The sequence below is a fragment of the Schistocerca nitens genome, chromosome 2, assembly GCF_023898315.1.
Source record: "Schistocerca nitens isolate TAMUIC-IGC-003100 chromosome 2, iqSchNite1.1, whole genome shotgun sequence".
Lineage (NCBI taxonomy): Eukaryota > Metazoa > Arthropoda > Insecta > Orthoptera > Acrididae > Schistocerca > Schistocerca nitens.
The window spans coordinates 221,335,109-221,360,586 of record NC_064615.1 but is presented as its reverse complement, the minus strand read 5'-3'; the positions used below and the strand labels follow the sequence as shown (position 1 = coordinate 221,360,586).

The following is a 25,478-nucleotide window of genomic DNA, read 5'->3' as shown; positions in this document are numbered from 1 at the left end:
TGCACTAAACACCATATCAATCTTGTACAGAACACAAAGTTATATGTTTGTGAATTCTATATTATAAAGGGTGATCAAAAGGTTTCCGTTCAAAGGCCACATTGATCCCTTACCTACCCACATTAGAGTCTTGTTGGGTTGCTTATATGCTGTAGCAACACCCACAAATAAGTTTCGTTTTTAACTTTCCTAATCTCTCTGAAACGACATGAAAATTAATGTATGTAAACAATGGAAAATCCAAGATGGAATAATGACAATATTATACAAAAGACAGATTGCTACTCATTTTATAGTGGAGATGTTGAGTTGTAGAAAGGCATATCAAAAAGACAGTCTGGCCTTGGCAGCCACAGACAGTGGTAATGCGTGTGTGTTATTGCCTAATTCAGAGGAAGGACTTTTGGCTGAAAGCTTACTAGTTTAGCAACCTTTTTGTAATGACTGACTGTGACTCAACATCCCCACTATATGGTGACTAATAATCTATCCATTTCTTAATGTTGTCAGTATATCTACATGGGTTCATAACTGAAACACTGGAAAAGGAAGTGTTGCTGTCCTGGACACTTGCATGAAAAATGATTGAATGTCTGAAGTAGTTTGTATAACTGTATCAAAAATGTTTGACAGGCACTGAAGGCAAAAAGCTTGATCCACATATTTGAAGTTGCCACGGTTTTTGCTCATCTAGAGAATGTTACATAGTTTGTAGAGGAAAATAATCCACAAAACAATTTTTTTACTGACTTTATTTGCAAACTGTTTTCACAAAGTTTGTTTCCATTCTCGATGCTGTATGATTTGCCAGTTTGACACCCTACAAGCACAAGGAAATCATCACTAAAAGTTCTCAGAAACTCCATGACGTTGTTAGCACACAACCACGAAGTGAAAGCCTTCCAGCACGCGATGCCATGTCATATACCAGCTATGCTGTAATTTATGCACAGCATTTTATGTGAACATGACCACCAACCAGCTGTTCACTCAAATATATGGCCATCACCAAAGTGTAGCTAAGAGTGGAGTTAACCACACAGTGAGAGAAAATGCTGCTGAACACAACATGCTTGGCTGCCATATGGATTCTCTTGTGCCATAACACCGGATCCCCTGAGTTTCTTAGAGGGGAGTTATGGCTGCAATCCACCTTTCAACCCTGTAATCCTTCTGGCCTCAATCTCTGGTATCCCCTGCCATGCACCCACCTTCAAGTTGCCTCATGAGCCCAACTTCACTCATCCTGCATTTTCACTCTTTTCTCCACAGTTTCCCCCCACCTCTGCTCTATCTCCTCTTCCCAGTCCACATCACTGTAAACCATGCGACTCTCCCTGCTTGCTGCCAGAACGAGCTCTCCAGGGCCATATTCCTATCCTCTCCCTTCCAGCAGCCAGACACTGTTTTCCAACCCTCCCTCCTATCCCCATGCCTCCTTTCTCCCCTCACCCACTCCATTTGACACAACCCTCAGCATAATTGAGGTGCAGTACTGGCACAATGTTGTTCTAGTTGACAATACGGCCACACAGGTGTGCGTGTGTGTTGTGTATGTGACTACAGTTCTGAGGGGGGATTCGTCTGAAAGCTAGCAACATCCTCAGTCTTTATTTTCCTGTTAGTGACTCAGCACTTCAACTACCTGAAGATTTGTTACCTTTATGCTTAAAATTCCTGCAACGACTATCCATTACCACAATAATATAAAATATATCCAACAGAACTCAGCCGAAATCAGCATTCGTTACTAAAGATTTTCACCAATTCAGTTTTTTACTCTAGAGCACAGTGACTTTATAAATTCCACTTCTTTTGCAAAAGCAGTATGTATACAACATTTCCCAATATATCTTCAACAATAATGCAAACATACAATTTCAAACAGGCATTGTAGGTGTTAAATATAAGCAGGACTTTTTCTAATGCAGTGAAATAATTCTTTCTTTTCAAACATAGGATAAAACAAAACTTGAACTTACCCTGCTGATGTTCAGATAGTATTTCTATCAGCATATTAACTTGTGTGTTGTTGTTGCAGTTGTGATACTCCAAACCAAATTCTCTGAGCTGTTAACAAAACAAATAAATAAACATATAACCAGAAAATATAGATGTCAAATTAAATCTTAAGTGCCACTTAAACTAACTAAAAACAAAGATGATGTGACTTACCAAATGAAAGTGCTGGCAGGTCGACAGACACACAAACAAACACACAAAATTCAAGCTTTCGCAACAAACTGTTGCCTCATCAGGAAAGAGGGAAGGAGAGGGAAAGACGAAAGGATGTGGGTTTTTAAGGGAGAGGGTAAGGAGTCATTCCAATCCCGGGAGCGGAAAGACTTACCTTAGGGGGAAAAAAGGACGGGTATACACTCGCACACACACACACACACACACACACACACACACACACACACACACATATCCATCCACACATATACAGACACAAGCAGACATATTTAAAGACAAAGAGTTTGGAGAGATGTCAGTCGAGGCGGAAGTGCAGAGGCAAAGATGTTGTTGTATGACAGGTATGAGTGGCGGCAACTTGAAATTAGCGGAGATTGAGGCCTGGTGGGTAACGGGAAGAGAGGATATACTGAAGAGCAAGTTCCCATCTCCGGAGTTCGGATAGGTTGGTGTTGGTGGGAAGTATCCAGATAACCCGGACGGTGTAACACTGTGCCAAGATGTGCCGGCCGTGCACCAAGGCATGTTTAGCCACAGGGTGATCCTCATTACCAACGAACACTGTCTGCCTCTGTCCATTCATGTGAATGGACAGTTTGTTGCTGGTCATTCCCACATAGAATGCATCACAGTGTAGGCAGGCCAGTTGGTAAATCACATGGGTGCTTTCACACGTGGCTCTGCCTTTGATCGTGTACACCTTCCGGGTTACAGGACTGGAGTAGGTGGTGGTGGGAGGGTGCATGGGACAGGTTTTACACCGGGGGCGGTTACAAGGATAGGAGCCAGAGGGTAGGGAAGGTGGTTTGGGGATTTCATAGGGATGAACTAACAGGTTACGAAGGTTAGGTGGACGGCGCAAAGACACTCTTGGTGGAGTGGGGAGGATTTCATGAAGGATGGATCTCATTTCAGGGCAGGATTTGAGGAAGTCGTATCCCTGCTGGAGAGCCACATTCAGAGTCTGGTCCAGTCCCGGAAAGTATCCTGTCACAAGTGGGGCACTTTTGTGGTTCTTCTGTGGGCGGTTCTGGGTTTGAGGGGATGAGGACGTGGCTCTGGTTATTTGCTTCTGTACCAGGTTGGGAGGGTAGTTACGGGATGCGAAAGCTGTTGTCAGGTTGTTGGTGTAATGGTTCAGGGATTCCGGGCTCCTATCCTTGTAACCGCCCCCGGTGTAAAACCTGCCCCATGCACCCTCCCACCACCACCTACTCCAGTCCTGTAACCCGGAAGGTGTACACGATCAAAGGTAGAGCCACGTGTGAAAGCACCCACGTGATTTACCAACTGACCTGCCTACACTGTGAAGCTTTCTTTGTGGGAATGAGCAGCAGCAAACTGTCCATTCGCATGAATGGACACAGGCAGACAGTGTTTGTTGGTAATGAGGATCACCCTGTGGCTAAACATGCCTTGGTGCACGGCCAGCACATCCTGGCACAGTGTTACACCGTCCGGGTTATCTGGATACTTCCCACTAACACCAACCTGTCAGAACTCCGGAGATGTGAACTTGCCCTTCAGTATATCCTCTCTTCTCTTTATCTGCCAGGCCTCAACCTCCGCTAATTTCAAGTTGCCGCCGCTCATACCTCACCTGTCTTTCAACAACATCTTTGCCCCTTTACTTCCGCCTCGACTGACATCTCTGCCCAAACTATTTGCCTTTACAAATGTCTGCTTGCGTCTGTGTATGTGCGGATGGATATGTGTGTGTGTGCGAGTGTATACCTGTCCTTTTTTCCCCCTAAGGTAAGTCTTTCCGCTCCCGGGATTGGAATGACTCCTTACCCTCTCCCTTAAAACCCACATCCTTTCGTCTTTCCCTCTCCTTCCCTCTTTCCTGATGAAGCAACCGTTTGTTGCAAAAGCTTGAATTTTGTGTGTATGTTTGTGTTTGTTTGTGTGTCTATCGACCTGCCAGCGCTTTTGTTTGGTAAGTCTCATTATCTTTGTTTTTAGATATATATACATATTCGTCACACTTAGCACTTTTTAATGTAACATTACTGAAAGGACACTGACCCGAATGGTCAAGAAATAAAAATTAGTAAAATTTATTCAATTATATTTCTTCCATTGTTTATCAGAAGAGGCAATACCACTTGCCAACTTCAATAACAGACAAAGCTTGTTTGCAAGATGTATAACAAATGGGACGAAAAACAAAAAGCACTTTCTCAAACTGATACCATCTGCTGCATCAATGACAATAAATGTTCTGACAAGAAATAGCTCATATCAACCTACAGCTATTAGTCTGAGAACAAATTTAATTCGCACAGACTAATAGCTGTAGGTTGATATGAGCTATTTCTTGTCAGAACATTTATTGTCTTTGATGCAGACTTTTAATTTGCACAGAAAGCTTAATGACACTTCTGCTACAATGTGAAGATCTAGAGGCACTGACTGTTAGAAGAGGAGACAAGGAAAGGGCTGAAGAACTTTAATTGCCTTAACAGAAAAGTTTTATATGAACTAGTACACTGATGAATCAGAAGGTTATGGTCATCACCTACAACGAGACTGAATGCCACCTGGTAGCATTGCACACACAACACAATAAGAAAAGTACATAAGCAGAACAGAGACGAATGGGAAATAATTCTAACAACAATACAGGCTGCAAATGGAGAAATCCATTGACATAAGAGACTCTGACAAAGATTGTTACAGCTTGGCACCTGGGAACAAGCATTTCAGAAATGACAAAGCTGGTTGTCTGTTCACATGGTACTCTCATGAGCATCTGTGGAAAGTGGCTGAAGGACAGTGAAATCACGAGTATGGTGATCTGCGGAATATCTCATGACAGAGTACAATTCTGATGGAAGTACAAGTGTTATGAAGCATGATGTCCAGCACACATTGTTGGACATGGTGCTCCACAGCAGATGACCCATATGTGTACCCTTCTTGACCCAACAATACCACCAATTACATTTGCAGTGGGTACAGCATCCCTGAGATTGGTCTGTAGATCAATAGAAACATGAATTCTGGTCAAATGAATCACATTTTTTTCTTAGGCCAGACCGATGGTTGTATCCAAATACACTGCCATCTAGGAGAATGCATGCTACAAATATGTGTGGCCACACCAACACAGTGCTGTGGGGGCACTATTATGCCAAGGGGAACATTTAATCCCATGAGAGCTGTGGTAGTAACAGAAGACAACATGCAAATGTAGACTGTGGGAGCATTATTATGGAGCACCACAGCCCTTCACACTTTATGTCTTCCCCAATGGCGAGGAAATCTTCCAGCAAGATAACTATCCACATTGAAAGGCCAGAATCTTGCTACAGTGGTTTTAGCATGACCATAACTCATGCTGATGTTTTGGTCACCACGACCAGCTTGTAATTTATAGGAATTGTGCGGCTGTGTGTACATACAAGGCGCCACATACCTCCAGAAACCTACCACGGGACTTGTCAAATCCATGTCGTGCAGAATCGTATTCCAAAGGTGGACCAACACACTGTTATGCAAAAGGCCATTATGTTTCGACTCATCAGAGTATGTACAGAAAGGAATGAAATACGCTGCATAATTTTGATCATGTCTGTCTCATGAATCCAATAAAAATTTTAAATATTCACAGGGATGTAAAAATGTGTAAGTAGTATAATGGGGTGTACATCACCAAATCAGTCTGTTAATGATCTAGTAATTTTTGTGAGAGGCATAAATTCAGGCATTATTCATGAAAATCTTATAAAATTTAAATGGGCCTACTACTAATCTACATTAAAAAACAGAGTCCAAAACTAACATTTGCACGTACTTGAAACACCATTTTTATTTTATTTTATTTTATTTTAAATTTGATAAAATCCACAACGTAAATACTTCTAAGAAGTCATTCTACCATAACACTTGAGATGGAATATCAACTCTCTAAATATTTCTATAACAAAAAAGTATATCTCCAGAAATTAAAAAAACAAATCACACACTATGAGACCATAATCATGGGGCACTGTATGCCCTCTCATACTGTATCTTATAGTAAGCTGAAAAATTCACACAAAAAGTTAAATAGTATCTTATTTGACGCGCAAGCAACTGGGCCGCATTTAACACCAGAGATTTTTGTCTGCAGTAAGCACAGGGAGTACAGATTGCATTATGCTTAGCTGTAACTATACTAGATGAATGAATCAATGCAAAGAGTATTTTTTTTTTTTTTAATTTCTGTCTGGCTGATAAAGGTCAGGCCTTGGTATAATTAAAAGAAGAGCAAACTCAATTTAGTTTATTATCATTTCTGTCTGATACTATTCCTGATACCTAATCCTGAAAAATGATAAATATATGACAATCAAGATCGCTTGGAAAAACTATTTGTGACATTAAAAGTAACAATAAAACAAAACCAGTGTTCTGATATGTGCTGGCGTAAGCTGGTGCCAGCACACCATGCGGCATAGAGGTTACGAGAAATCGATTGACTCCAATGACAGACTCGTGGAAACGCACTACCAACGACCCCTCGGCCGCCAGTATTTAGGACCACTGCCACGAGCCAGTTAGTTAGTTAGTTAGTTAGTTGAGGATACTGGCCACCAACCTACATCCTCTCCTTGCTTCCCAAGTTGCAGCTCAACAGAGACAACGAGATGAAGTAAAAGCAGCTAACAAGGACGCAACAGTGACGAAGAATTTACTTGCTTCTCTTGTATTTCAGATTGCAGAGGAGATTGTATTCAAGTATTTGCTAAATTTTTGTTGTGTTCTTGCACGCATTCCAAGAGGAGAGTTGCAGAACTAATCTATTTTCTCTTTTCAGAGGTTTTACTTGCTTTTTTTTTTTCTATAACATAATTGTGCAAACCATGGCTACTTCACCCCGTCCACCCCTGCCCCCATGCTGATGATGGTACAACTACTCCTGGCTGCACAAGTAGTGCCAGCCGCACAAAACCAATAGCCAACCGACCAGCCGATCAACAAACCCAAGGAATAGAAGAGGAATAGCACGATTACCTGACACAAATCCAAGCTCATTGTGCAGTTCATCGAGATCAAGGTACTGTAATGCTACAATACTTTCTTTTGATTGCTGCGTCCCCAGTGTTCAGGTTAATACAAAAACTATTCCTAACTGCATCTCCCAACGAACTCACTTAAGATGAAGTAATCACTGCATTAACCAAGTACTATAACCAGCAACTTCAAGTTGCTGCAGCCAGATATCAGTTCTGTCGCTTGCAGAAAAAGCCAAAACAGACGTACTGTCAGTGGTGTACAGAATCAACGGGCATGACTAGGAAGCATAAATTTCTAAGTGTAGTTATGGCAACTTTTACAGTGATTTAATGAATAGGGATGCTATAACAATCAATGTACCCGACAGTAGAATACGGGAACAGATCCTAAAGTACTCTGATCCTTCACTTCCTCAAGTGTTGCAAATCTTAGAGCAATACGACTCGTGTGCCATGGCGGCTGATAATTTGACCAGGCTCCAATTTGTTGGGTCAAGTCGCCCCTTGCTCGCGACCACACCAAGCAGCCACAATAGCGAGTGCATACACAGCCACGCGGACAGTCACATAAACATGTAAACAGACCTGTGAACTTAGTGAAGTCTTGCCCTAGATGTTTTGCTCGCCATAAAAGACAAGACTGCCCATCACGTAACGCAACATGTTACTCGTGTGGAAAAAAAGGCCATGTCCAAGCAGTTTGTTTGCAATTTGTTTCCAATGGCACAAAAATCCCAATTTTGCCCCCTCAAAAAAAAAAAAAGTGGGGGGGGGGGGGGCCTCATGCACAAGCAGTTAACATTGTGTTTTCTAAACCTACAACAACTTCTGGCAATCTGGCAAAAGTAAGATTAAGGTTGTGCTGCATTCTTGCCCTAGTGCTGTGCAACAATATTCTAACAAACTATTTTTCGCATTACGCATTGCTGGCCGTCATGTGAACTTTCATTAGACACAGGTGCATCAGTCACTTTGGTTAATCATGCCATGTATTAACAGTTAGGCTCACCATGCCTTTCTAAATCAAGCTAGTACCTCACTGCTTACAACAGACAGGAAATTCCAGTGCTTGGACAGTGTAGTTTGCCTGCCACTTACAAATCTCACTATAGGACAGTGAATTTTACTGTGTTGAAATCAAGAGACAGTGAGAACATATTTGGTTTAGATGCCTTTGATTTGTTTGGTCTTAGCATCCAAGACAACAATCTTTCCATATCCACCTGTGATTCAAAAGACAGTGTCGCTAGGTTGCTCAAAGAATTTCCTGAACTATTTTCAGAAGGAATGGGAAAATCTAATAACTTTGTAGTGCATGTTACATTGAAAGATAATGCAGAGACAAATTTTTACAGGCCCATTCCAGGTTAATTGCTTTAAGACACAAAGTACTCAGTGAATTGAAAGATTTGCAAGATAATGGTGTAATTGCTCCACTCAAGCTAGTCAATGGGCAAGCCCTCTCCCTCTCATTTTGTTGCCCAAGCCTTCTGGTTGCATTCACATTTGTGCTGACCTCAAGTCTACAATCAACCCACAGACAATAGTTGACACTCATCTGTTACCTCACCCCGAGGATGGAAAGGCTCGGTGTAGGACATTACTTTTCTACGGTTGATATGTGTGATGCCTATTTATAAATTCCATTGGATGAAGAATCACAGAAAGTGTCTGTTGTAAATACACACTTAGGACTGTTCCAATATTTGCATTCGCCCTTCGACATTGCTTCCACACCCGCCATTTTTCAACGGTACTTGGAACAGCTGACTACAAAGTGCCATTTTATTCAAACTACCTTGATGATATTGTTGTCTCCGGTCATACACCTGAGGAACACATTGCCAATTTATATACTCTTTTTCGAGTGTTGTCAAAAGCAGGACTCAAGTGTCATCTCAAAAAGTGTGATTTTTTTCAAACTGAACTACACTACTTAGGTGATAAAGAGTCAGGATGTGCACCTCCACCAATCTCATTTGCTTGCAATTCGTGACCTGCCTGTTCCTCACAATGTGTCTGAACTGCAGTCAGTACTAGGCAAAAAGATGTACTACATTCGATTCATACAAAATGCCACTCAGATCGCAGCTCCATTGTATCGTTTGCGTTGCAAAAATGTACCTTTTGTGTGGACTCAAGTGTCAAGAAGCATTTCAGAAACTCAAACATGCCTTGCTTAGTGACTGATCACAAGCCTTTGCAGTCCTTGTTTCATCCATCAAAGCTAGTTCCTATGTGCACTGGTCAAAAATTGCAACACTGGCCTTTGTTTCTTTCCTATAAAATTGTGTACAGACCTACGGCATAGTATGGCAATGCAGACACAATATTCGCCTTCTGATTGGCACACACTCTGATTTCGATGCACCTGCCGCAACTTGTTGTCAAATCAATGCGTAGGACTCTGAATTGCTGAAATCTTTTCCCTTGAACTAGAGAAAAATTGCACAGGCCATGGAAACAGACCTAGACCTCATGATTTTGTTGCATTACATTTGCACGTCTTGGCCTTGTTCACTGAAAAGTATCCAGAACTCAGTTGTGTGCTCATATTTTGCATGTCAACATAGTCTTTCAGTTCAACAGGGTGTGATTCTAGTTCAAAATAACAGTGGATAATCCTGTGTGCTTATTTCCAAAGTGCTGCCACAGGGTGTGTTGCGATTGCTGCATCAAGGTCATTGGGGAATTTTTTGCACTAAATAATTAGCGTGCCAGCACTGTACTTGGCAGGGCACAGACGCCCGCATACAACCGATGACGTCACAGTGTCACGCATGCATGGAGAACCAGTCCGCTCTGCCACAACATTCTGAGCTTGGCCTAAGACTCAGTCGCTATCACAACGAGTGCACATAGGCTTTGCAGGACCATTTTCGAACACTCATTGGCTCATAGTGGTAGACTCTTTTGGCAAGTTTCCATTTGCAGTGTCTATGGCTTCTACCACATCACGTAGCACCATTCAAACATTGTCCTTCATATTTTGCATAGAAGGTCTGCAGAAGTACTTGTGTCCGACAACAGACCACAGTTCACTTCACATGTTGTTGAACAATTTTGTGAACACAATGGCACTTGTCACCTAACAAATGTTACGTTTCACCCTTAGTCCAACAGATAAGCAAAAGCGAAACAGACGTTGCAACTCTTTCTCACCTCCTATTGTCCCCACCCATGAGACAGCCCATCACCAGTGGAACTTCTGCATGGCCGCTGCCATCGCACACTGCTACATTTGCTACACCAATCGCAGCATCCAGTGACGCCAATGGTCCGCAAGTATCGTTTTACGCTGCACGATCTTGTTCTTTACAGGGTTTATGGCAACCATCAGTGGTGGGAAAGAGGCATGATCCAGGAACACATTGTTTCTTATATGTACTTTATTGCAGGTCCTGATGGTTTGCATTGCTGCCATCAGAACCAAATTCATGCATGTCACTTGCCCTGAGATTCTACTGCTTTCCTTCCCCCAGATACATGGCATCGCAGGACCATGTGGCCTTTGCAGCGCCCACTGGTGCCACCAGGACATCCCAGGAGGCGCGGATGGACGATGTGCCCTCGCCCCTGCCATCCCTGCTCGCCGACCCCATGGGCATGGACCCGCCATCACAACTGCCATCATCAACCCAGCACATGCCCTCAGGCCTGGACGTGTGTCCTGGCAGCAGTTTTCCGGAGGATGTTTCTGTTGCCTCGCAAGCCAGATAGTGGTATGGTCAGGAGAACGCTGTCCTCCACAGTCACGGCTCCCAGCCCATCTCAACATCTAACGCCCTGCCACCCTCCCCGTTATTGTACGCAGCCTCACTACACAACAACGGTGCAGCATTTTGGGGGAGAGGCATGTGCTGGCGAAAGCTGGTGCCAGCACACCATGTGGCATAGAGGTTAAGAGAGATTGACTGAGATTCACTGGAGACGTGCCACCAACGTCCTCTTGGGCACCAGTATTTAGCATCGCCGCCACGGACCAGAGGGCCATTTAGTTAGTTTGTTAGCTAGTTAGTCAGTTAGTTAGTTCAAGCCTGTTATGCCAGTTAGTTTGAGTCTGTATGCTGTGAAGTTCCAGTGTGTCACTGTGACAGAACTGCAGACTTAGCCTCTAGCACAGAGACAGGCAGCACATTGCAACCTTACAGTGAATGTAGCGGACTTCTACTGCAACAGCATTGAGGCTAGTGGACAGCACATGGAAGCTTAAGTTAAGTAGCTCTTTCTTTATGAATAAGGAACCCAGTTATTAATTGCATGCAGTCTGTGTTATAGGACAAGGATACCAGCCACCAACCAACATCCTCTCTTTGCTTCCCATGGTATAGCTCTACAGAGACAATGAGATGACATAGAACCGGCTAACACGGATGCAACATTATCATCCTACAGCGGTCCTCTTCACAATGAAACTGCTGGGTTCTGATGCTGATCTTCTCTAAAGACCATATAACTAAGTTATTACTGCACAACACAGAATGCTGTACAGAGCCCATGTAGTTTACGGTGGAGGCTATCAGCATCACTTAACCACTGCAATAAGACTGTCAGTTTGCATAATATGGCATTCTTTTGACCTGTATGACTGTGTGACTGTTACTACATGAACCAAATGTCTTTAAGTGGGATGTTGATGTGCTGTTGAAACTTGCACAATTCTATTTTATCATGTGACTGTATCAATCTTGTTTTTGTTATCTGCTACTATGTCCTTATACACACTACTTTTCTTAATCACTTATTTTACAAGGGGCTGGCTGCATGGTAAATACATGACACACCAATTTAAAAAACTTCATTTTACCTTTTATCCTTTAACAGTACTCCTGGGTGTCCTCAAACTTTACAATATCTGAAAATTCTTTTGTTGTATTTAGTTGATTATTTGTGTTTGTTGCAAATAGACTGTACCAAAATCATCAGAGGAAACATCAACATCATTGATTTATGTTGCTTAGTGCTGGCAAAACTTTGTTACTGACAGTGCTGTACAAGAAACAATTGCTGCACTGCAAAAAGGGAATTAAAGGGTAAGCATATGTAACAAATATAACAGACTGCCAGACATTAGTGAGAAAAACTCTTCTGGGTCATCAGTTTTCTGACTGGTTTGATGCGGCATACTTCAATTTTCCCTCCTGTATCACTCTTCTCCTACATCCAATGACCTGTTATTTGTTGAAGATATTCTAATATCCTTTTTTCCTATAGTTTTTGTCCTCTAAGGCTCTCTCTAGCAATGAGAAAGTTATCTCTGATGGCTTAAAACATCTCATATCATCCTGTTCTCTTTTGGTTAGTATTGTCCAAATCCCTTTCTGTACTGGTTCTGTGAGAAACTTCTCATTCTCTTAACAGTCCACTTAATTTCCAGCATCCTTCTGTAGCAATACATCTCAAATGCTTCAGTTCTGTTCTTTTCTGGTTTCCTCTCACTATATGAGTCATTTCCATACAATGCTGTGCTCCAAGTGTACATTCTAGAATTTTTTCCTCAAATTTAAGCCCCAAGTTCAATCTAGAAGACTTCTTTTAGTGGACTGCTCTAGTTACCTCTGCTAATTTACTTTTTAAATCCCTCAAGTGGTATTTTGCTGTCAAGGTAGCAGAGCTCTTACACTTGATCTACTACGTGGTTCCTAATTTTTATGCTACGATTATCACTAATCTCATTTCTGCTACTATACTTGGATCAAAATAGCAAAGTGATTGACAGCAAAGCACAGTTCAGCATGGAAGGGGGCGAAGCTGTCAGTTCACTGGCGCTTATGTGGCATTATGGCTCTTAACAATGACAGCTGTGTGGTTCTGTACTGACTATCTTCTCACACTTCCTGTTCACATGCAGTACTGACTTCACTTAACATTATCATAACATCCTTGTCGCTTAACGAACACACTCGTGTGTACAAAATGATACCGTTTTCCTTTTATTTGTATACCTCAACAAAAGCTACTGTATGTGCAGTTCCTTTTACTTAATTAATATCATTCACATTTAGCTGATGTATTTGATATTATGTCTAATGTAAACTGCGTAAGTACTTACCAATCACTGTAGTGTGTATGTAGTATGTCACACTTCTACAAAGGGGTATTCCTAACTAATGAGATGAGATTTTTTTATGTCATATTTTGAATTTGTAACACAAACCATGGTTACAAACAGTAAAGAAAGACAAATTATGGCAAAGGATAAATGCCACTTAGTTCAGAGTCACTTCCTCAACATTATCCATTATCTGTGCTATGGTCAACATTTCTCCACTTCTCTTATGTTATTTGCATCACTGCTTCATCTAACAATTCTGATTGGCCACAAAACGTCTTCAAATGATACCTTAACCATGTCTCTTAAAATAAGGCAATGTTACACAACAATGTGAACTTCTATGCATTATAATTTTCCATCAATTTTTTTAAAGCTGAAATCACTGTCCTGACAACTGTTAACATAACTGTCTAGCTGCCACTGAAAAATTCACTCTCGCAACAAGTAAGATACAGTATTTTTTATGATGAACCATTCCCTTAATGTTCAGCACAGTATTTATCCTAGAAACTTTAACTACAGTGCTTTTATGAATCTTCAAAGCTTTTGCAGTTATTTTGACTATCTTCATTAGAGGAAGTAGAGTTGTATCATTGCCTCTCTTCTCCTCAAAATATTCCTACAATGGGAACACAAACTCAGGTGCCTGACCACACAAAACGTGAGCAGATCACTGAAGTCTCCACTTGGCAACCATTCTCTCCTGCACTTCTACTACAAGCTTCAGATATTCTGTAGCACAAAATAAACTCTTTGTATAGAAAAACAAATCAGTCAACAAAAACAAATCACAATTGTTAGGTTATTGGCTGCAAGAGTCATCTGTAGTTGGCTTGTAGCCACTGCCTGCCATAGCTGGATGATCTGACAACAGTGATCAGAATAGACAGCACATCTAATTGGGTTTTGTGATTGATTGCTACTGTGATCATTAGACTGTTTATTTCATTCAACAAGTCCAGTAATTCTTACTTATTATTACTGAGGATAGTGATGCCATCAGTGAATCTTACCACTGATATCCTATCATCCTGAATTTTAATCCTGTCCCTGCACTTTTCTTTTACTTCCATCATAGGCAAGAAAACCTGTATCCCTTTCTAACGCCATTCTTAATCTGAGCATTTTCTCTTAGTCTTCCATTGTTATTGTTCCCTCTTGATTCTTGTACATTTTATACCATCTTTCCCCATAGCTTGTATGCATTTTCTGATAATTTCAAAGTCTTGCTAATTTTACATAGACAAATAATGTTTATGGGTTGAGAAATCCTTTATTTTCTTCTGTCTTGCCTCTGTTACCAAGCACAGTGCCATACCTGTCTCCCTCATACTTTTATTATTCCTAAAGGTGAACTGACCATTATCTAACATGTCCCTAATTTTCTTTTCCATTCTTCTGTAGATTACTCATTAGTATTTTGGACATGAGAGTTATTATTAGGGACTGGAAAAATTCGCATTTTGCAATAAATGCAAATGAATTCTGCCTCAAAATGGAAAATTACTTAATAAACTCCATTTCATGATGAATTACTTTATCAGAGATAATTTGAAATGGCTTTGTTTTCTATATATAAATATCGAAAATGTAACCAATTTTCAGTTACTTGAGATGTGCATCATGTGGCAAAGTCCAGACTGGAAAGATAATGTGTGTAAGAACCTGTTTGTAACACAAAAAATGCACGAACACAATGACGTATCAATGTGCTCAATGATTTGGTGCCATGCCATTTGTGGGTGGTTCAATGGTCTATTTAATACAACATATTGTTCAGTCATGGGACCTAGCTTTTTACATCAACGAAATGCATAGTCAAACAATGGCTAATTCTGGATTGAATAATGACTATATTATACAAAGGATACTTGCTACTCACCATATTGCAGAGATGCTAAGTCACATATAGGCACAACAAAAACTGCCAAACAAGTAAGCTTTCAGCCAAAAAGGCATTCATCTGAATTGCCTCTTTGAACATCAAGTGACCACTGCTATAGATATGTTAGACATTTCAGGATTTAAGCTAGCTTCCTACTTCTGCAGAGTAGATAAGGATGGAGGAGGAGTTGCTACATTTATTAAAAACTGCCATACATTCAAGAACATTGACATTAATAAGTTCTGTTTAGAACAGCATCTAGAAGCATGTGCAATAGAAGTAGAGTTCCATAATATATCCTATATAATAGTAACTATTTACCAAGCACCTGCAGGAAATTTCAATCTATTCATAAATTATCTAGAAGCTCTTTTGGGTTATTTAACAGGAAGAAACAAATTTTGATTGCTGGTGACTTTAATACAGATTTTCTAATGCATTCTTCCAGTAAACATTTACTGCAATTAGTAATGTTGTCTTTCAATCTAGCTCACACTGTAAACTTTCCAACTAGGATCATTAAATCCTCAAGGACAGTCACTGATAACATTTTTATAGACAAATCAAAGGAACAAAATCATATCATAAAACCTGTAATAAATGGACTATCAGATCATGACATGCAGGTCCTTGTTGTAGATGTAAATTCTAAGCAAATTATCAAGACTGCTAAATCTGAGTACAGGAGAGCAGTCAATCAACCAAAAATTGAGTGTTTTAGATGACTGCTCAAAGATATGAACTGGAAAGATGTTTATAGTGCTCATGACATGAATGAAAAATATAACACATTCATGAACAATGTCAGTACCATGTTTGAAAACTGTTTTCCTCTAGAAGTTACTCAAATTAAACAGAAGTCTATAATAAAACCATGGATTACACAAGGAATAAAGATTTCCTGTAAGACAAAAAGGAAAATGTATCTGTCGACCAAGAATAGCTCCAATGCTGATGATTTAGCTAAATACAAGGAATACTGTAAAATATTAAAAAAAGTAATTCAGACATCTAAACAAATGCACTATGAGAAGAAGATAGCAATGTCAGGGAACAAAATAAAAACAATATGGGATATAGTGAAAGAGGAGACTGGTAGAACCAGAAAGGAACAGGAGCAAATAGCATTAAGGGTAGATGACACATTAGTAACCGATGCGCATAGTGTGGCAAATCTATTTAACAAGTACTTTATATCCAATACTGATAGAATGGGATTGTCAGGATCAGTAAATAATGCCCTTGAATATCTGAAACTAGCCTTTACAAATAGCTTCAAGTACATGAATATGTCACTCACTTCACCAAAAGAAATAACTTCCATAATAAAATCTTTAAAAACAAAGCAAAGAAATATCAACAAAGTTAATTAAGGCATGTTCTTGTGAGTTTGGTACAATTCTAAGTTACTTGTGTAACCAGTCAATTATAACTGGGACATTTCGCGACTGGCTAAAATATGCAGATGTTAAGTCTCTATTCAAGAAAGGGGATAAAGAGATACCATCAAACTACAGACTGATTTCACTTTTGCCAGCATTCTCAAAAATTTTAGAAAAAGTAATGTACAGTCAGCTTCTCAAACATCTGACCACAAATAACATATTATCAAGAACACAGTTTGGATTTCTGAAGGGTTCTGATATCGAGAAAGCTATTTACACCTACAGTGAAAATGTACTTAATTCATTAAATAACAAATTACAAGCAGCAGGTATTTTCTGTGATTTGTCAAAGGCATTTGATTGTGTGAACAACAACATCCTTGTAAATAAACTAGAATTCTATTGTGTCACGGGCAGTGCTGCAAAATGGTTCAAGTCATACCTCACTAACAGGAAATGAAGGGTGTCAGTGCAAGGGACTAGTGAATTAAGTCATCAGTCATCATTAGAATGGGAAGAAATTACACATGGTGTCCCACAAGGATCCATCTTAGGGCCATTGCTTTTTCTTGTGTACATTAATGATCTCTCATTAGTTACACTGCAAGAAGCAGAGTTCGTTTTGTTTGCAGATGACACAAGTATTGCAATAAACAGTATGTCGAGTGTAGTTCTAGAAAGATCTGCTAATGATATTTTCATGGATATTAATAAATGGTTTAAAGCCAACTCACTGACATTAAACTTCGAAAAGACTCACTATATGCAATTCAGAACCTGTAAGAGGTTTCCACCCAGCATATGCATAAAGTATGAAGAAGAGCAGATAGAAGAGGTTGACAGTCTTAAATTCCTGGGATTACAACTTGATAATAAATTCAGTTGGGAGGAGCACACCACAGAACTGCAGAAACGCCTTAACTAATCTGTATTCGCAATTCGAGTGATAGGTGACATAGGTGACATAAAAATGAAAAAACTTGCGTACTTTGCCTACTTTCATTCAATAATGTCTTATGGTATAATATTTTGGGGTAACTCTTCAAGTCAAACAAAAGTTTTCAGAGTCCAAAAGCATGTAATACGAATTATTTGTGGAGTAAATTCACGGACGTCCTGTAGAAACCTCTTCAAAGAGCTGGGTATACTAACTAATGCCTCTCAGTATATTTACTCCTTAATGAAATTTGTCCTAAATAATATATCTCTTTTTCCAACAAACAGCTCAGTTCATACATACAATACCAGGAACAAAAATGATCTGCGTGAGGACTTAAAAGCACTTACTTTAGTTCAAACAGGGGTCCACTACTCAAGAACACTCATCTTCAATAATTTGCCAGCAAACAAAAAAAATTTAGTTACAAATAAAGATCAGTTTAAAAGGAGCCTGATAGACTTACTAGGGGACAACTCCCTCTACTCCACTAACGAATTTTTTTAACAGAAACAAATGATGTACTTTATATATTCATACTATTAGTATTGTTATTTCAGCTTTAAAAATAAAAAAAATGACATGTTCCACATCCACGAGGATCTCCTCAGCACGGATCTATGGAACGAAAAACTAATCTAATCTAGACAACATTCGCCCACGTGCCAATGCCCCCCCCCCCCCCCCCAATTCACTCAAATGCAACTCACATACATACTGAAGTAATATCACATCATGCTGCAGACAGACACAATTAAAAGACACTTACATAAGCTTTTGGCCACAGCCTTATCAGTAAAAGAGAGACACACAGACACACACCATTGAAACACACAGGCAAGCACTCCTCAAGCACATCGACCACGAACTCCAGTATCTTGGACCTGAATGCAGCTATCACATAGGATGCAAGCATCAATCTGGAGTGGGCAGAGAAAGGGAAGGGATAGTACTGTGGTGGGATGAGAGACGAACACTGTCTGGTGCAGTGTGCAGGGACTAGACTACCAACAGCTGCAGCTTCAAGAGGTTGCGGGCAGGGAGGTGGTGAAAAAAGGACAGGAGCAGGGAAACACAGGGGGATGTATTGGCAGAGGGCTGCACATAAACAGGGTGGGAGACGAGAATGAGGAGGAGATGACAGTGGATGTGGAAACAGTTGGGTGGAGGGTGTGGGGACAATATGTTACCATAGGTTGAGTCTGATATAATTATGGGAGTGGAAGATGTGTTCTAAGGATAACTTCCACCTGCGCAGTTCAGAAAAACTGGCGATGGAGGGAAGGATCCAGAAGGCTTGGGTAGTGAAGCAGCCATTGAAATCAAGTGTGTTGTGTTCAGCTACATGTTGTGCCACAGGGTGGTCTACTTCGCTTTTGGCCACAGTTTTGCAGTGGTCATTCATCCTGGTGGACAGCTGGTTGGTAGTCATATTAATATAAAAAGCTGTGCAATTATTGCAGCAGAGATGGTAAATGACATGGCACTTTCACACTTGGCTTGGCCCCTGATGGGATAGGATAAACCTATCTATGATAGGGCTGGGATAGGAAGTGCTGCGTGGGTAGACTTAGCAGATTTTGCACCTGGTCTTCCACAGGGATATGATTCTTGTGGCAAGGGGTTGAGATTGGGAGTGCCACAGGAATGGACTAGCATATTGTGAAGCCTGGGTGGGTGACAGAACACCACATTAGGAGTGATGGGAAGTATATCACGTAGGATGTTTGTAACTTTGTGGCACAATGATAGATAATCAAAGCCCTGGGGAAGGGTTTGGTTCAGCTGTCCCAGTCCAGAGTGGTACTCCTTTGTGACCGTTTTTTGAGGGTAGTGGGAGGATTGGGGGTGTGAGGGGAAAATGCATGGGAGATCTGTTTGCAGACTAGGTCTGGGGGATAGTGCCTGTCTGTGAAAGCACTGGTGACCTACAGCATATTGAGTAAGGGAGTTTTTGTCACTGCAGATACGCCGTCCCCGGGTGGCCAGACAGTATGGGAGGGATTTTTTGGTGTGAAAGAGATGACAACTGTCAAAATGTATACACTGTAGTGGTTTATGGATTCAATGTGGACAGGGGTGTGGATGGAGATATCAGAGAGGAGGAATTCAACATCTAGGAAGGTGGCATGCTGGGTTAAGGAGGTCTATGCGAAGCAGATGGGAGAAAAGGTGCTGTGTCTTGGCCCCGAGTCCAGGTCAAAAAGATATAATTAATAAACCTGAACCGCTCCAGAGGTTTGGTGTTTCGGGAGGCTAGGAAGGTCTCTTCTAGATGGCCCATAAAAGGTTAGCGGGGGGGGGGGGGGGGGGGGGGGTTGTGCCATGCGGGTGCCCATGGCTGTGCCATGGATTTGTTTATATGCCTTCCCTTCAAATGAGAAGTAGTTGTGGGTTAGGATAAAGTTAGTAAGATGTATGAGGAATGAGGTAGTGGGTTTGGAGTCTGAAGGACATTAGACAATAGGGGTATGACAATGGGCATGGTGGATGTTGATGTATAAGGAAGCAGCATCAATCATGACGAGTAGTGGTTGGGTTGGGTTGTTTCGGGGAGAAGACCAGACAGCGAGGTCATCGGTCTCATCGCATTAGGGAAGGACAGGGAAGGAAGTCGGCCGTGCCCTTTTAAAGGAACCATCCCAGCATTTGCCTAGAGCGATTTAGGGAAATCACGGAAAACCTAAATCAGGATGGCCGGACGCGGGATTGAACCGTCGTCCTCCCGAATGCGAGTCCAGTGTGCTAGCCACTGCGCCACCTCGCTCGGTGATGAGTAGGGATCGGGGAGGTTAAGGGGATGGGGATGATGGAGAGTCACTGAAGGAAGTGGTTGACATGGGAAGCTAAATTAAGGGAAATTGGTTGCAGGTGTTGGCCATTGGTCTAGTTTGACATACTGAAGTATTACACACACACTTAAAAGCCACACACATTAGCAGTTGTTGTCATCTGTGAGTGTGTGCCGTGAAAGAGCACTACTGTGACCTTCTGATAGAGCCCATCTGAGGCACATGCCTATCTAAACCCTGCTGTGTGATGCTCACACTCATTTATCATGTTATTGCTGCTTGCATACATTTGCCTTGTGTTCAGTGTGTGTTATGCTGATTGACATACACATCACAGTCTAATAATGCTGCACTAACACTCTTGTTTGTGTTGTGCGTCCCAGTTACAGCCCACGTGACAGCAAGTGTGGGATGGTTCTCTGCATAGTTTTAGTCTCTGGTTGGTCCTCCGTTGTGTGTATAATGTCTGATGGTGCTACTGACGATTTTTTTGCTGTCTGGTTAATCAGCAAGAGGTTCTTACTGCCGAGCTGCATAATCTCAGTCAACAGCAGGAGGCATTCACAATAGTGCAATACAATCAAACACAGGTATTGCAAACACTTGCTTCTGTTTTGGCCAGTTCGGGTCCATCTCAATCTATGTTATCTTCTGCATCGCCCCTTGCATCTCCCATTTCGCCTGTTTCTATCCCAGTTATTTATTTCTCTCTGTTTCCGGCTTAAGTTGAGTCTGTTGGCATTTTCATGCGTTTGGATTGACTGATGTTACCATACACCATGCTTTCTTTTTGTCTTGGTTAGCACCTTACATGTATCAACTCCTTTGCCAACTGGCTGCCCTGCAGGATCTGACTGCACTCTATTCTGATAATACATGCAACCTTATTCCAAAATACTACCATAAATCGATGCATGTCATTGCAACCCAAGTTGAGATCTATCGATGTTGCAAGAAACCATAACATTCCTGTAAGTCTTGGGCAGCTGAGCTTCATGGTTTAAGCCATTGTTGTCACACTGATGTACATAGGAGTCACATGCCGCCCACATGGTTCATGATGCATTCGTTTGGTTGGCCCCCAATCGTGAGGTTCATGAACAGGCACTTCAGTGTGAAAACCCCTCCCTCTCCGACATTGTGATATTTCACAATCGTTTGAGGTTTCGAGGGCTGCGGGTATTAAAACTGAATCATGGTGTGAGGCTGCAGAAATTCAACCTGCTTCTCCCCACTGTTTGTCAGACAGTTCACAGGGGGCAATATTCAAAGCAGCGGTCCGCACATGAGCAAAACATCATGGCTGGCCCAACTCACTGCGGCAGCCATGGCCGCAGCAGTGGCACAGAAGGCCCAGTAATGAACAACAACAATGCAAGCGCTTCATGCTTCCCTCTTGCCCATCGTGTTTTGTCACTCATGACAGGCCGGATGGTCCTATGCAGTGGGCTGTTCACCCCCAGTGCAACAAAATGAGACACACTGCTCCTGTTTGTAACGCAAAATTCCAACAACCTATTGCAGACACTGACATAGATGTCAATTGTGGCCTACTGCAGACACTGACATGGATGTAAATTGTGTATCGATAATCTCAGTTGTACCCAATAAGCTTGTTATTGACACCAAGGTTTATCAGACGGTTCTGCAAATGCAAGTCGACACTGGTGCTGCTGCGTCATTACTCAACTTGTATACGTACATGGACTTGGCTTCTCTTCTTTTAGTGTCATAATCAAGTACATTAGTCATCTACAATAAAACAAAGTATTCTGATATTAGATAGTATCTCAGTGCCAGTAACACACAAATCTGTGGTCAATCTATCTGTGGTTAGTCTCATCTCTGACCAAGCGCCTTATACACAGTTCGACTCTTTATGCTCTGAATTTTCCACCCTGTTTTCTGCGGGCTTGGGCTGTGCCAATAATTTCAAAGCCTACATCACCATTAACCTTCAGCCAGACCCTGTTTCTTTCAGGCTCACCCAGTGCTGATGGCACTCTGTGATCAAGTCCAGACAGAGCTCAAATGCCTCATGCCCTCCGGGGTATATAGTCGATCACATCCGGTGAATGGGCTACCCTCTTAGTCATTGACAAGAAGCTGTCAGGATGGTTTACACCTTTGTAGTGATTTCAAACTATTTGTCAATCCTCAATCTATCACTGACATGTATCCATTGCTATGCCTTGATGAACGTTTTGCTAAGCTCACTGTTAGTCAGTATTTTTCCAACATCGACCTCTCCAGCCTTTGTTGCAGCTTACCATTGATGTTGTCTCAATGGCTTTAGGTTCTTAACATGCATTTTGACTTATATCAATACTTGCAATTACCATTTGGCGTGACAAGCACCCTGGCGATTTTTCAACGGTTTCTCAAACAACTCACGAGGTCTGTGCCTGGCTGTGCCAACTATCTTTATGATATTGTGGTCTCCATCTCCTCCACTGCTGAACATCTCAACAACTTATGTACACTCTTTTCGGTATTACAGGTCACTGGGTTACAATGCATTTTGGAAAAGTCTTGCTTCTTTCAGCCCTCTATTGTTTATCTTGGGTTCAAGGTGTCTATTGCTGGTATCAAGCCACTTCGTCAGAATGTCTCTGTCATTGTGGCTCTTCCGTGTCCTACATTGGTCAAGGAAATCCAGGTATTTTTAGTTTAAGATTGCTTATCATCATTAGTTTCATTAGTTTTTGCATTGTGTGTGGGGGTGACAGGGGAGGAGGGCGGTGGGGAAGGGGGGGGGGGGGAGGAGGGGTGTCAGTTGCACAATTGTTACACACCTTGCTGTGTAAGGGGACATCTTTCCACTGCCTGCAGACGTGTGAAACGGTGTTTTCCAAACTGAAGTATATGTTACAATCTGCATCTTGCCTCGTAACCTATCAACCGGGTCAACATTTAGTGTTAGCAACAGAAGAATGCCAGCTTGGGCTGGGGGCTGTCTTAGCTCATAAATATTCTGATGGCTCTATTGCATACACGTCAAAGATGCTTAATTTGGCTCAGACTAGATTTTCACAAATATGGAAAGAAGCCCTGGCCATTGTTTATGCTTTAAAGAAGTTCCATGTCTTCCTGTAAAATTCCATCACACTGCAGGTCACAAGCCATTAGTTTAGCTGTTTAATCCTTCAGCATCATTGCCAGACAAAGCAGCACATCGCCTTCAACACTGAGCACTGTTCCTCTCTCGGTACAACTACTAGAATCACTTCTGCCCCACTGTTAAACACGTGAATGCTGGTGCGTTCTCCTGTCTACTGGCCGGTCCGGACCCAGTTTTTGATCGGGATGAGTTATTCTGTTTCCATGTTGATGAATGTGCACAACACATTGTTGATGGTTTTCCCATCACTGGTGCTCAGGTTGTGCAGGCTTGTGCTACTGATCCGATTTCACAGAAAGTGATACATTGTATACAACATGGCTACCTGACACACTTCCATCGCAGGCATCCGTCCCCCTCTGTAACTACTATGTGTTACAGCAGTATCTTCAGTCTAAAAAAACTTCGAACACATCATTTCACAATATCCCACAGCTCTTTACACAATGATTTTTGTTCACGATTCACATATACTTCAGCTTGATCTTCATCATCACTAAATTGTAACCTCATTCTATATCTGCTCATGGTACATTTACAATCCAATATCTGATTTCAGAATTGTCTCATTAAGATCTAATCCAGCAGATAACTTTCCATGTCACCACGCAGTTTCCAAGTATACATTTTCCACTTATATCTTTCCCAATTATATCTTGTGATTCCTGAATTGTGTATTTTGCTGTGGTGCACCCTCCAGAATTGTTGACAGCCAACTGTCCGTCAGCCACAGCATTTAAACTCCTGCGAATCTGCATTACCAGCAGCTGATCTTTGGACCGCAACAAGAAGTTGGTTGGTGGGCCAACAGAGGGTGGTACTAGTGGCCATACCAAACCAGTGATTGATGTGTGCACCAGCCAGTGGCACCTGCCCAGCATTTAAGACTGTGCTCTGGCTGCAACTGGCAGTGCAACCATTTGCTAAAGACTGATGTTCATCTCTGAAGTTGATGCTGCTGCTGCTGCCGCCCTACCTGCTGCTCACTGTCATTGCCATACTCTTTTAAGCCACGCTTCTGGGGACAGGTCCTACTCAGCGCAACACTTCCGGACTTGGGAAAGTTTTCACTGGTGACTATTTAACTTCGGCAAATTTTCATATCCTGTGCTGGACATGGACTTTAGCTCAGAACCAAGGCACTGCTGCTCCAAGGGGAAATGGCTGCACGCAGGTGGAGAGCCTCGGTTCTCTCCAGCAGAGGGGCCTTGACCACCTGCACTAGGGCCATTGGGGGTTCGTCCTTATCAAACAGTTGGCTTGACATCATATATATTGGATATGGGATGGATTCAGCCATATCTAATATGGTCTCAGCGTGCCAGCAGGTTGCCCTGGCATGCAGATATTTTCCTTGGAATACGCTTTCCACCCTGTGGTCCAGGATAAACCTCGATCTTGTTGGGTTCTTCATGGGGTCCTCTTTGTTGATTGTGGTCGACACTGATGCTGGCTTCCTTTCTGTTTCCTGACTGTCATATACCACTGCCACCTCCACTACTATCCAAACATTGGCACGAATTTTTTCATTGGAATGACTCCCCAAAATGGTTGTGACCAACAACAGCCTGCAATTATATCTGTAGAATTCAAAGCGTTTTGCACAGCTCATGGAATCTCACTCACACATATGGTGCCCTACCATCTGGCATATAATGGACTTGCCAAACGTTTCATTCAGACTTTTAAAATCCAGATGGCCAAACTCTGTCAACATTTTTTTCTTTACAGACACTTTGTTCTTATTCTTATCTTCTTACTGAGGCCAACTTGATGAAGGGTTGTCTCCTGCAGAACACCTAGATGGTCCCCTCTTTGGTCCCAGTTGTCAATCATACACCCCACATTTCTGGCAACTCCCCACACCCACCCTTGGTGCCATCATTATGCTACCCAGGATCCTGTCAGGGCCAACATGTACACCAAGAGTAGGCTGAGGTGGATACCAGCCACAGTTCAGCACCTCCTGGGCCACACCATGGGGGAGATTTGGGTGTACCAATGGGTCCAGTTACTGGCAGGACATTAACCAGCTCCATCAGAGAAGAGGTGCCACACCACGAAGTAATGATCTACCTCTAGTACTTGTTCCAGAGCCTCCTTT

The 25,478-nt window shown here is 41.9% G+C and overlaps 1 protein-coding gene across 1 annotated transcript in view; it reads right to left on the bottom strand.

Moving 5' to 3' along the window:
* LOC126235940 (thioredoxin domain-containing protein 11) overlaps positions 1 to 25,478 on the bottom strand; it is a 141,623-nt gene that overhangs the window by 30,667 nt on the left and 85,478 nt on the right. The window contains exon 6 of the mRNA XM_049944908.1: positions 1,983 to 2,070. Within this exon, the coding sequence (XP_049800865.1) occupies positions 1,983 to 2,070 (88 nt within the window). The remainder of the gene's footprint in view (positions 1 to 1,982; positions 2,071 to 25,478) is intronic.